Here is a 14,228-nt window from a genome sequence, read left to right on the forward strand (position 1 = left end):
TTTGAGAGTTGACATCTCAATGATGATCCTTTGAAATCATAAAACAAAACCAAGCAAAATAATAGCAGACTCGGTTTGAGTCTTTTAATATGATAAGCATTGATATGTACGCCAACCCTTACGTCCCCTAGCACCGGCCTAGCGGAATGCTTGAATGGTTAAATTGAATGGACTCCATAAACCCCAAGGACCAGAAAATAAGTCATAATAATCATAATAAAATCTGTAAAAAGATCCTTTGAATGCAAGGAATACAACCAAAAAGAATAAGCAGACTCGGTTTGATTGCATAATAACGAGTTGCAGTTGTCATCGTCAATTTCCATGTCAGAACAAGATTCATATAATGTGAATGTATCTGTATCTTTGAGATCACATGTTACTTCCAAATTTAAAAGGTTTGTTTTATTCAAACGTAATCATGTCCCTTTCCTTGTTTTTCACTACCTGTTAAGTTTTGCACAGCACATGTTTTTATATCATTTGAGCAAACGGTTATGTGTAAAAAAAATTATAGAGCGAATTAGAAAAAGTTATTAGAAAGTATCCGACCTCTAAGTTTTCAGCTCTCATGTCTTTCGTGTAATACCTTGTTATTATTATGCACGTTTTTAAGGTTCTAATCATTATGCACAACGTCGTCTCGATGTGGTAAAAATGTTCAATACTGGTATCTATATACTTTCATGCATGCTCAGAAATGAAAACATCTTTAATCTGTAAGCACAAACTTTATTTTTACCTTTTGGTTTTGAACATACACGCATTGAAATATTGTCTTGTTGTTTGTGGCAACATATTTGGATGTTCTACCATACATGAGAATGAGCTATGAAGAAATAACTGTTACCATTACCACAATATTGAATAAAGGAATATGGACCAACTTTAGTAGTCTTACCATGCATTAGAAAGAGTAACGTTGAATAGGGACAACTGTTCATAATTAGTGTATAAAGAATATGGACTAAGTTTAGTAGCCAGCCACGACCTTGCCCTTTTCGACTGGCAACAATGCTCACGACAGGCATATTGTTTTTGTCGACTTATATCTACCACTAATTAATTACAGGGGTGTGTTACTTTCCATATTATACGATCTATTATTCTATACCTATTTTATCTATCCAATCGCGAACGTTCATTTGCAACACGTGACCGTACAATATATTACGGTATTTGGATGCACGCGCGTACAAAAATCCTGTATTTTCTGTATTTGGACGTATGCGCGTACAAAAAATCATGTATTTTCTGTATTTGGACGGTTCAACAGTCCCAAGTTAAACATACGAAAAAGCCCGAAACGCGTGAAAATGTTCCGAATGTAAATCGGGTGAAGTAGGCTCTCTATGTACAGAGTTTGAATATGCGTCTTGAAATCTGGATTTAATTTGAGTTTTTTTGTTTACAACACACTAAAACGATTCAATGGATAACCATATGGGAAAATTAGACCCATCGATTTTTCACACGAGTGAAAATATTTTATATAGCGCAAAGAAGGAGCCCTTTACTTTATTTAAATTCATGGAAAAAGTATTATAGGTATCTTAGCTTTGCAAACGATGTGATAATATTCAATGCATTGTCTTTCTTATGAATATTTTATTTTAAGAATGAATTTAAAAGAAAATGGTCTTTTCTGCGTATACTTTATGTCTGTCTATCTACAATTAGAAATATAGTAAAATATGGATAATTTGCTGAAATTTCTTCTGTTTAACAAAGAATAAATAGAGTCTTATGTGTGCTTAAAGACCTTTGCAAACGACTTAGTAATCTATATTCATTTAGCTATTGTTTCATACTAATTTCAGTTTTCTAGGTGAAGAAGAAAATGGTCTTTTTTAAGCATTTTGCAGATGAGTATAGGTTTTATTTCCTTATCGGAAAGACTCGAACATTCTCGTATGTTTCCGTCAATTCTTACGGAATTTAAGCTCCTTAACGGTAAAGACTGATATCTTCTCACCCGCTAAACAGCACACATGTACGGATTTATAAAGTGGACACTCCATAATATGATTTGTTTACAGCCAATAGTCAATTTTAAACAGCTTGAGGATCGAAGTTCAAAATTTAAAAAAGAAACGTTGAAATTTTAGGCGGCATTTTTGGGCAAGTTACAAGTAGAGAATCAAAATTCAAATTTTGAAAGGATGATGTTGAATTTCGCTTACATTGAATTTCGCACAGACTAGGAAATCGAAATTAAAATAAAAATAATTCGTCGAATTTCGAGGCAGAATTGAAATTAGATCCAGCAGGATGACCGAAATTCAAATATTTTGAGGGGAGCGGTCGTCCAGTGAATAATGTGTCGGCCGCTCAACCTAGGGGTCGTGGGTTCGAGCATCCGTGAAAGGGGTCACGACCATGACTTCTCATATGACACCAGTACTGGGTTTTCCCGGAAGCTGGCTGTTTAAAAGATAGTTTCACATTCAATACCAGTTTTAAATTCGATTGCTTTAAAAATTCGAGCATGCTTGAAATATAATACCGAGAATAATCTATTTAGATTTTTAACAAGGAGCTGTGTTCAATAAACACTTGATGCCCCCGGTGGCATCCTTGTCGATACAAAGCAACCTAAGTCCAAAACGAGGTCAAGTTCAAGGTCAAGGTCAAACTGAGGTCAGGTGATGTCTGAAAATGAGGAATGGTCACAGGTTACATCTGCATTAGTATCAAGTCATTCTAGTAATGGGTATTGATGCTAGACGAAACGGTCCCATTTGGTTAACCTCGTACGGATGGACGGACGGACGGACGGACGAACTAACGGACGGACAGGACAATCACTATATGCCTCCCGCATCAGTAGATGCCGGGGGCATAAAATCTTGAATTTCGATATATCCGATATTGCACGATTTTTAATCTTTGAATCTTGAGCAGATCGCAGTTTCAGTATTATACTGAAATTCAGCTTTTCAAAATTTGAAGTACGATTTTCGAGATGGCTCGACACTAACTGCTTGCTCGATATTTGACTTTTTCATTTCAATATCAATCTTGGAACAGGCTGTTCATTCAATACGAGATCGAAATTTGGTTTTTGGAATATTATAAATTTCGATCATTGAGCTGTCCCGAAATTAAAAGCTATTTTGCAGTTTGACGTTTTTCAATCTTCAGGTGTAGCTTAGGATCAAAATTCGATAAGTTATGAAGTTGAATTTCGATCTTCGAGCTGGCATAAAATTCTAAGTTAGTTGGACACCGCTCACGACATAATAATAAATGTGCAGTTATTTGATTACATAAAAAAACTACTTAAAATCTTTATTTCATAATCATGAACATCAAAGAAAGTGTTATAAAAGCGAGTTTCCATCTGATTGTAAGAAAGCAGAAATTACTTTTGGAAAGTCATTGTTTGGTTTTATAATAATGTGTTTGTTGAGAATACCGTTATAAATGGTATTCTGATTAAACCACCAACAGCCATTTAGGTTTCTATTTTCTAATCTATCTTTGCAATCACTGTAAATTAGACTTAACACTATCCCTAAATCCATATGATCAAAAGTATTAATGTAACGGTACATTGGCGAAGAAGGGTTAGACATCGGCCTGAAATACGGAATAGGCCGAACAGTCTCGACAGCCGATTTACCTGGCCAAATGTATTATCGGCTTTTGTGGTGATTTTCACGACGGGTCTAATTTTCCCATATGAATGCTATCTGATTTAGATATTAAAACGTTCGTTAATATTCAAAAACTTAAAAATACAGTAAAAAGGATCATGAGATGTTGGAATATTTGAAAAGTCGCTAAAAGAAGCCGTTCCGGACGAAACCTAGAAATTGGTATCAGCCCTGACTGTCTGAATAGCTACCTCAGCAGTTTTTATTTAACGGTTAAGAAACAAAATGGAGAAGATTATGAATGGCAACAGACGGGCGATCAGCATCCAAAACATGTCTGCTCTATAATTCAGTTTTCGTCGGATATTCACCAAACTTGCTGACAATGTTTGTGGGCATTATATCTCGGCCAATTTCGATAACCAGCCAAATTGTACCAGGTACTCTTTGATTATAGTCCTTGAATTACTCGAAAACGGGGAATTTAGCCTTGTCCGCTCTTTTAAGTCGAAAAGTTTTCATCCGATTTTCACCAAACTTGCTGACAATATTTATGGGCATAATATCTCAGCCAAGTATTATTACCACCCAAATCGCCAAATGGCTGTTGTAGGGAGGTTGCACCATATACTTTTTTAATGAAGATACGCAGAAAAAAAACAACATTCAATGAATTACGTATATTACGTATGAAGTGAAATAAATATAGAATAAAAAGGTTATTTAAGGTCTAACATTGTTCTGTATAATATATATTTGCACTCATACCAAGCTGGGAAAAACTAGAAAAGGCAGGAATACAATATTCAGTGGAACATTTTTAATTTAAACTATTATTATAGTAAGATAAAATAGATATAGAATAAAAAGGTTATTTAACATTGTACTATACAATACGAGATATATTTGGACTCGTACCCAGCTGAGAAAACCATATTGAACTCGCCTAGCGGCTCGTCCAATATGGTTTTCTCAGCTGGGTACTCGTCCAAATATATCTCCGTATTGTACAGAACAATGTTCAATAACCTATTATTATTCAACTTTACAATATTACACACTGTATTAGATCAATTGCAAACATCATATGAAACAGACAGAGCTAATACAAAACATAACTGAGCCAATATGAGAAAAACAGGGCCAATACGAAAAAACAGGGCCAATACGGAATTCAAGCATTTTGATTGGTTCAAAAGAGAGGGCCAATACGGAGAAGCCACTTCCGTTTGATTTTTAAATGACGCCATTTTGTTTTACATCAGAGTTATAGATTACATTTTTTTTTCACATTTTGATAAAAAAAAGTCATCCAACATGTTTGAATTTAATAACCAAGTATGACTGAGCGGGATGTACGTCTTCGGAGATTACAACGGTACTTTCGCTTATTCGGTATTGTGTAAAATGCAAGTGTTTCCTGTCAGAAATTCTAGCAGTTGTCAAGGAAAATAATAAGAAAATATGGAAACTCAGATTAATTAAAAGGATGAGACTTATCTTTAACAGACATTTTGATAGTGTGGACTATTTGTGCAATGATAAATAGCGATTCAAGTGCTGGAAAGTGGATGAATAAATTGGCGAACAAGAGTGTCAGTTGTGAACTGCAAACAATTTCGGATAAGAATTAAACGAGGCATGGGACTATATAGTATGTGCATGATTGGTTGTATTATCTTGATCAACACATATGTGTATAATTTTGTGTCTCGTTGCTTGCAGCCTAAAAGGAAACGACTTTTAAAGCAGTTTTTATCACAGTTCAAATGGTATGGTACTCGCTAAAGAAAATAAATAGGAATTCCAAAAAATAAGGTATGTTCTAGTTACTCTTGATTTTGTCGCATTAAAAGTATCTTTCAAAATTATTCTCAAGTACCTACATACAACTCATTCTGTTTTACTGGCGAAAATGATCATGATTTCTAAAATACGTCTAAACTGTAAACAACTTGTCAAAGAATGACACGATTTTTCACCTGAACGTGCATAGCTGTCATAAGGTAACTCACAGAGTTCTTATACTGTTACCGCCAACAGTTGAAAGTTGAATAATAATATTATCATTAATCAAGCGATTTCATATTGGCCTAGTTATTTGTCCTCGGGCAGTCGTATTGGCCCTCGGCCTACGGCCTCGGGCCAATACGACTACCCTTGGACAAATAACAAGGCCAATATGAAATTGCTTGATTAATAACATTATAATATTACAATCAATTTGTGAAGTAGAACAAAACTTATAACGATATCATGTATATATGTCCTGTCTAGATAACTATAAAAATACCGTTTGTCCAGAAACAAATTAGTTCACAACAATAAGTTCAACCATTAGTAGTACTTTTGCATTTAATTCATAAAACTGATCAAGCGTTCAAACTGTCTGTAAGAGCAACCGAATGCATTTGGGCGGTATTGAATAACGATAAAAGAAACTTCGGTTAAGTTATGTATATATTTCATATTTTAGCGACGGCAAAAATTATAATTGTCTTAATATGGAAAGGATTATCAGACGTCGAGATTCCGTGAACTAAAATGATACGTACTAAGTTTGATATCTACAAAAATATTTTTAAAGACATTTAAAAGAAGCAAACATATATAGTTCTTTTGACAAAGTAATAGTGACTGAGTAATGTTCGGGAGACATTTGATTTCGCCTAATTATCGCGGTCAAAGCGACATGTAAATTTGAAAGTTCATGAATAATAAAAAAGATTTATCCAATAGTGAAATAACTACGAAGCCCGAATTTCTAAAAGCTCCAGTTTGCAAAACATAAAGTAACACAAGAATTGTCTGATCTACATAACAGACCATTCTTAAAATGCATATTGTGTACTTTTTGTGTCGAAAACTCAGACCAGATTCCGTGTAACCATAGGCATTAAATATCAAACTTGATTGGTTATAAAATTAAGTGAAAATAGTATTTGTTTCTATCAAAGTTTGCTGAATGTCGCATCCATTACATGTATGGCAGCTAGTTTTGAAGAATTGTGAAGGATACAGAAGATACTCTGTTTCCTTTCCTTCACGAGCAGGATGTAAAGCATCCTATATTTTACAATTATTAAAGATAGTATAGGAAAGCTTATAGGTATTTTTATACGAAAAATCATGCATATTTTGCTAATTTAAGTCTAGTTTAAATAGAACATTTGAGCCGCGCCATGAGAAAACCAACGCAGTCTGGTCAGGATCCATGCTGTTCGCTTACAAAGCCTATTGCAGTTAGATAAACCATTAGCGAACAGCACGGATCCTGACCAGACTGCGCGGTTGCGCAGGCTGGTCTGGATCCATGCTGGTCACAAATGCACTATGTTGGTTTTCTCATGGTGCGGCTCATTTGTTAATAAACATTTAAAGCAACTCTTTTTCAAAAAAAAAATAATAAGAATTAAATCATCCTTCCTTGGGTTAGAGGTTGCCGATATAAAATATGAATTATTCAAATACACGAACTGAAATCTAAATTTCCATTCAAGTTTTAAATTCAAAATAACTTGAATGACAAAACTGCAACCTAATTTTAGTCTTAAAATGCCTGAAATAAAGAATTAAAATCAAGATCTACACTTAATAAAAAAAATGATAAAGGTACACCAAAGAAACCGACGATAGTACCCTACACACATTTCTAGATCAATTAAAAAGCTTCTTAATATTTCTGTTTAAAACAAGATTATTCCTTCGTAACAAAATGACTTGAAACATAGAGTAATGTTTTCTGAAGTACACGAGACAATGGTATTTAACAGCTTGCACCGAGTTTGTTCCGACCTGGCAAAATCCGCGGGAGCCTAATGCTTCATTGTAGAGCAAGGTACTGTTTTAATAGCCTGTTTATTATTTACATAGATCTACACGTATTTCTACTGTTATATCAGCAGAAATTGCTATAGATAGATAAGACTGAAAACTTTTTTGACGCATGGAGCGTCGAGACGCCATCATTTACGTTATTTCTGACGTCATATTTGACGTCACAACTAAAGAAAGTAGTCTCAACAAAAATATATTTCCGTATTCTATGGGAGTTGAACACAGAATTTTGCAAGTCTAAGGATAAACTTATTATATATTTCGCATTATTTACAATATAAGCAATACAAGGATGCCATGCATATAGTACAGCTTTTAAATATTAAGTACTGAACCATTGTCAAATCGATAAAAGTAAGGATTTCAAAATGTTACATTTAAAACATCATCTAAGTATTTAGTTACAGTGCTGCCACCCCGCGTATTATATGATAGTACCTATTTTCCCTATGCAATGATTTATAACAGTAATGCATATATTTCATCCGATACGCTTGTTATAATTTGCTAATTTAAAACTTATTACGAATAGAAACTAGTGACAAGGTTATAAAACACATATTGTGTAAATTGTAAAGTAATACATTCAGCAAAGTCATTCATTTCAACAGGTTCAGGTTGGAGCCAGCTCGGCTGTCTCGGTGGTTCTCAAGTTACTTAACAAACGCATGGCAATGTGATGCAAGGTTATATTGGGACACTTTGTAATGAGCTGACATTTTTCAAATATTCTTAAACTATCTCAGCTAAACTCCGGGTTTAATTTTTGTGACCACTCGCCGTCTATCATTTATCCGTTCGTCCATTCATTTTCATTAACATCGCCCCTGTAACAAACTGATGGAAGGTAATGAAATGGGCATGGATCAAAGATATTCAAACTGTATTGTTCGGCTTTACATAGGACTATCATAGAATAATGTACATACGGCTTCTCTTTTTAAATTCAATTTTAAAATAGTTTTGCTCCTTTTCTTAACCTTAGCAACCCTCTACAAAGTTTTATTTTATTATAGCGATGTATCTTAACCATGGTCACAAGGTGGCACAGAAGCACGATGTGAAAAGTAAAAAATTATCATGGCCAGAAATTGCTGGTCCGATTATGAAATGATACTACACAAATGTTTTGAGTAACCTTCCATCAAGAGGGTTTAATTTATTCCGATTAATCAAAGACATGAACAAGACAGAAAATGGTCACTGTTTCAAGTAAAATGGAAGAAATAATTTTGACAACTCTCCGCTAAAATTATAAAAACCGCTACAGTAAGTAATACTCATGGCCACCAAGGAACGGATATCTTTCTCTCTATATGTGCTTGCGTGTTTGCATTAACGCAAACTTTGGAAGTCTTCTTGTTTTAAAGTGCTGTTAACGTTTCAGTTCAATCGTGCAGGAGTGCTCCGTTTTTAAAACTATGTCGATCTGGGAAAAACATTGCTGCCATGGTTGACATTTATTTTCTCGGGCACTACTTGTCTAAATCCACTTGTTCGATTTCTGTTTTAAATGTTTTAGACCACCCAAAGGATGTAGTCCTGAGGCTTTTCGTACATTTATTTCGGCTGCTCTTTGTTTTCTGTAGCGACTAGTGTGTTCTGTGATTGCTGGGGTGCGAGTTTAGTGGTCTGCTGGGGACAGTCGAGTTTAGTGTGCGTGTAAATCTAGACATCTGTCATTTAAGAACGAATAATTACATGCAATTTTCTCTTTTGTTACACTCTACCAATGCTACTGGAGACACGTTGAGTTGAATAGGGTGATTGTTTTATAATAATATTAGTTATAATTATAATAATAACTCATACGTGCGATATAGGTCTTCATGGTATTCTTGTTTACAATGATACGTTGTATAAACAACCATTTAACTGTAAATGTAAATGTACTGACTGATCCCGATGAAGTACGTTATAAAATAGACTATGAATTGAATATTAGCGTGTTATTTACAAACGACTTAAGGCATTCAGTAAATGACACAGTACATTTCTTTGCTATAAGCATTTGGCATTTTTGTTTTATATTTACGCAGTCAACAAATAGCATTCATCGTGTGACAAGTACCGTTTGAAAGTCTTATTTGACACTAAGCATTTTGTTAGATGTGTGTCATTTAGCCTTTAGTAATTATGATGGTGCACCGGCCTTCCAAAGCGTTGGCTATTATAATCAAGCAATCATATATAGCCAACTGTTACAGTTTAAGTGAAACAAATGATGAGAAAATCAACATAGTGCATTTGCGACCAGCATGGATCCTGACCAGCCTTCCCATCCGTGCAGTCAGGTCAGAATCCATGCTGTTTGATAACGGTTTCTCTAACTGCAATAGGCTTTGAAAGCGAACAGCATGGATCCTGACCAGAATGCGCGGATGCGCAGGCTGGTCTGGATCCACGCTGGTCGCAAACGCACTATGTTGGTTTTCTCATGGTGCGGCTCAAATATCTTCATATGGCATTCTGGCCACTGCGTCATGTTCTTTGTTAAATGTTAAAAAGTTATTTTCGAAATGCAAATTACTAATAACGAAATGCGTTGTTAGATGCAGCTACATTCGTTTGATTGCTAAACGTTATATTTTTGAATACGAGTGTCAAGAACGCAAAAATATGTATGTATCATAATAAACATTGTATCCTTTAGCTTTACATATTGTAATTCATAACAATTCAAATCATTTTTATCAAATAAGCATTATTCAAATATTCAACAATTAGCATGACAGTACCGGTCTTCTATATTTTGACATATTGATAACATCGAAATTGTAACATGAGATATTAATTCAATCTTATGGATGTAGTTTGGGTTCTCTTTGTATTCATCAAATCAAATTTATTGCAATTTTACGAAGATTTGGTAGAATACGGAATGTAGATTTACGTTATTTTTAGTCACCCTTCACAGAACCATTTTATGTCTTTATAAATGACCAAGAATTCCTGAAACTTAATGGCTTATGAAACAAAAAGGACTTCAAATTTGCTTTTCCTAAATCAATAATATGTTTGTTACTGCAAACAGAAACAAAAATATGCCATTTTTCCGAAATAAAAGTTGCGCGTCTTGATTGCCTATTTAGCCGATATTATTGTTCATATATGTGACCACCGAGCTACATATAACTTGTCACGCTATGGACAACGCGTTACGTAACACTAAAATAATAACTTACACTGACCGCCATGTTGAATATCAGTATCGGTAAAACGTGTATTGCTGTCTACATTTTTTTCTTGTTAGTCTCGAGTCCGTTTCATTTTGGACGGCACAACTTTTCCGTTCCTTATAAAGAGTCATTTGGAAATACCTCTCTTGTATATTGCGGCAGCAGTAAATTTTTAAAAAAAAATCTTATTTTTGAACGAAACATGAAAGTGTGAGCACTCAATTTCTTAGTTAGAACATTTCCTTTCCGATGATAGTCATTTCGGGTCATCTCGGACACTTAAGGTATCGCGTGTTGAATAAATGATCATATAATGAGATGGTACCGTACTTTCGATATTTAGCATCTCCGAATTTTGTTGTCCGGTTCTAGGTATTATACGATTGTAAAATCATATTGAAAGCCGGGAACCAAATGCAGATAATATGAATGTATCGGCGGGTCATCTCGGAATGTTCGGGTTATCTCGAACATACCATCGGGTCAACTCGGATTGTTGTAAATATCAAAATAAAAATCCCATTATTAGCTATTTAAAAAGATAAATGGTAAGTACTTTATTTAAAACAAGTTCAGGCGATACGAAATGCTAGTTAAATATTTAATAATTTTTAAGGGACATGGGGTCTAGCGGTCCGGTAATAGATATATATGTATTACTAAGTATTGTATTATACAGGTAATTTCTTTAAAAGTTATGATAATTCTTCCTAAAGCTGCCGTAATTACGGATTTTTGTAAATATTTTATTTATAATTAGTTCTCACTCGGCTTCGGGTTGGGTCTATTTATATATTTACGAATACTTATGAAAGCATTAGATCTATTTTTATTATGTTAATTCATCAGTCACGACAAAAAGAAATTTATGAAAGCTTCCGATTTTGGCGTAAAAATTGTTATCTATTATTTATTGAATTTCCATCGTATAATTTCTTGGGATTAAAGAATTATAAATACTTCAGTTTCCGTACACTTACAATGTATTTATAACGGCGAGAAAAATACGAGAGCAAATAAGATATAGTCTCCTCTTTGAAAATATCGTTCTTAATATTCATTTTTATCACCGGACATCTACACTGAAGGTCTAGAGGTCCGGTAACCGGACCCCTAAGCCACTACCATATTTTATGCATTTAGAGAGATAAATTTGTGAAAAAATATCCCTGCGTCTTTTGAGCTTACCTTTGCCGTTGCTATATACTCAGTAGTTTAAATTCAGAAATTTTTTATTAATGTTATACAAATAAACATTCAAAATCAAATGACTGGTAACAGTGATACAAATGAATCTAACTTTAATACAATTCATTTTATGGCCTATTGCAACCATGCATGTGAGTACAAATCAAACACTTATACAGTTCTATTTTCTGCACCTAAGGAGAACATTTGCAAACAAAATCTGGCTCTCTACATTTAACAAAAGTCACATTCGAACTGCAGTGCCTCTATTTCATCTTCGGTCATTGCACACAAATCAATCGTTTTCACGCAACGACGGTGGAACATTCTGGGACATTTGTTGCATGCTATCCAGAAAATGCTATCATCATAGACCTCCTCGCAGACGTAGCACTTCCGGGTTACGTCAACATCAATGTCGATATCAGACTCGTCGCTAAGTTTTGGCATGTCAACATCGCTGTCAGATGATGACTCGCTTTCTCTGTTCTTTCTCTTCAAATACTGCTTTTCTACCTGTTTTTGAAGCTTTTTCTGAATATTTAATCGCCTCTGTTCTTCACGAGCTTTCTTTTTTGCCTCTTTTTGTTCCAGTTTCTGCTTACGCTCCTCATCCTTCTGTTGCTTCCTTAGTTCTCGTTGACGTTTTCGTTCTTGTTTGTCTGCTTCTTCTTGTTCTTTTCTCTTTCGTTTTTCTTCTAATATTTCTCGGAATTTTTCCCCAGTTACTGCCTTAGGTAAGTTTTCTTTTTTCATTGGTCGTTTTTCGGACGGCTTTGCGACGGGAATTTTCAAAACTAACTCAACTGCCGTCGATACTTGAGGCGTTCGGTCATTAGAGAGATCCTGAACAGTGGCAGCGGCAGGCTGCAATGGTGCGTGCTGTGGTACGTCAGTGGAAGTAGTTGCTGTAACTGTGAGTTCCTTGTCTGTATTAATTTCTTGTTGAACATTTACGGTGTTATTAGCGTTCTCCTGAGCTGCTGGTAAAACCTGCGATTCATCGGCTGCTCCGGAAGCACTGACCGTTTGAGTGCCATATGGATGGAAAATGTTACTAGGATCCATTTTGCACGTACTCAGCACCTTTGATGCATTCAACGGAAACAGTCCAGAGTCCCTAAACCCATGAACAGCAACACTGACTGTGGTTGCCTTTTCCCATGCCGTCTTAAATACGCTGGCAAACGTCTTTTTGGTGACGTGTTCGCCGATGTTCTGAAATTGATAATCGCGGACAGCCTGCTTCCAAGAATCTTTTAGTACGCTGAATAAACGGAGGTCGCAGGGCTGCATGAGATGCGATGCATGCTCTAGGAGACAGTAGAGCTCTATTCCACCCTGTCTACAGATGTCACTTACTCTCATTGACACGTGGGTCGAGTGGCCGTCAACGAAGAGAACAACTGGTTTACGTACACCCCGTTCATTAATAGATGGAATAAAGACATCAGTAAGCCATGTAGCAAAGAGGTCCGCGTCCATCCACCCGTTGTCTGTTCGGCCCATGACTGCCTCCGGAAACCCCTCCAAAGGGTTGTAAGCAAATCGTTGGCCAGGATAGACAATAAGTGGCTTCAAGAAATGTCCAGTTGCACTCATGCACGCCAACACAGTGATCTGCGTTTTATCAGATGATGTAAAATGATAAACAGTGGAGGAACCTTTACGTGCAATAACTTTGCCTGACTTCGGACGCATTATATAGACGGCTAGGGTCTTGAAGAATGGTAGGATCTTTGATTTCATTGCGGACGTAATGTTCGAACTCCTCAAACCATCTTTGAACTTTAGCCTGTGTAATAGTTGCTCGCTCTTTCCCTAGGTCCTGTGGTAGCCGTTCTGTCATTTCGGGATGCCGCTTCACAAAACCGTACCACCAGTCCTTCCCAGGCCTGTTGTCCTTGAATGGATTTGGTCTCTCGTCAGCATCAATGATACGCTTGACAGTATCAAGAACTTCTTGCCTGGTTCTGCCATAGCCAATACGGGCCATATGTAGAACCCAGTCAACTAACCTCTGCTCTTCAGCTGTAGTCAGAATGGTCTTGGATGGACGTGACATAGGCGTCTTGCCATGGACTTTGTCATGCAGCGTGGACGTCGGAATACCATAGTGCTTAGATGCGGCTCTCAATGACATTGACTTTGACTGTACGGCATCCACAGCATGATGTAGAATCAAAATGTCGTGTTGTTTCTGACTTCTCTTCGCGCCTATTTGTTTACTCATGCTGAAAAATAAAATATTAAGTCAAATTAGTTTGCTATTTGCTAACGATCATAAAGAACAGAATTGTATTTTCGAAAATATACATTTCGCGCCGAAAATAACGCGGTTACCACAGTGCCAGCAAAACACATGCTATATTTAGTGTCAGAAATATTTTAACAGACAAAATGATTATTTAGGCTATTAATAGAA

General features: G+C 35.7%; 1 protein-coding gene across 1 annotated transcript; it reads right to left on the reverse strand.

Moving 5' to 3' along the window:
- Window positions 1-12,037: 12,037 nt before the first annotated feature.
- LOC123562153 (uncharacterized) lies at window positions 12,038-14,036 on the reverse strand. The gene is made up of 2 exons (XM_053546922.1): window positions 13,514-14,036; window positions 12,038-13,467 (listed from the first exon to the last, which is right to left on the reverse strand). Exons 1-2 carry the CDS (start codon window positions 14,034-14,036, stop codon window positions 12,038-12,040), a joined length of 1,953 nt encoding a protein of 650 aa, XP_053402897.1.
- Between the last annotated feature and the right edge of the window lie 192 nt (window positions 14,037-14,228).

This window comes from Mercenaria mercenaria, chromosome 6 (assembly GCF_021730395.1).
Source record: "Mercenaria mercenaria strain notata chromosome 6, MADL_Memer_1, whole genome shotgun sequence".
NCBI lineage: Eukaryota > Metazoa > Mollusca > Bivalvia > Venerida > Veneridae > Mercenaria > Mercenaria mercenaria.

Excerpts from the sequence above, each read along its gene's own strand:
- LOC123562153 (XM_053546922.1), bottom strand. The coding sequence starts at position 14,036 with ATGAGTAAACAAATAGGCGCGAAGAGAAGTCAGAAACAACACGACATT. Across the intron at positions 13,468-13,513 it reads CATTCTTCAAGACCCTAGCC|GTTCCTCCACTGTTTATCAT; the intron begins GTCTATATAATG and ends TTGCACGTAAAG.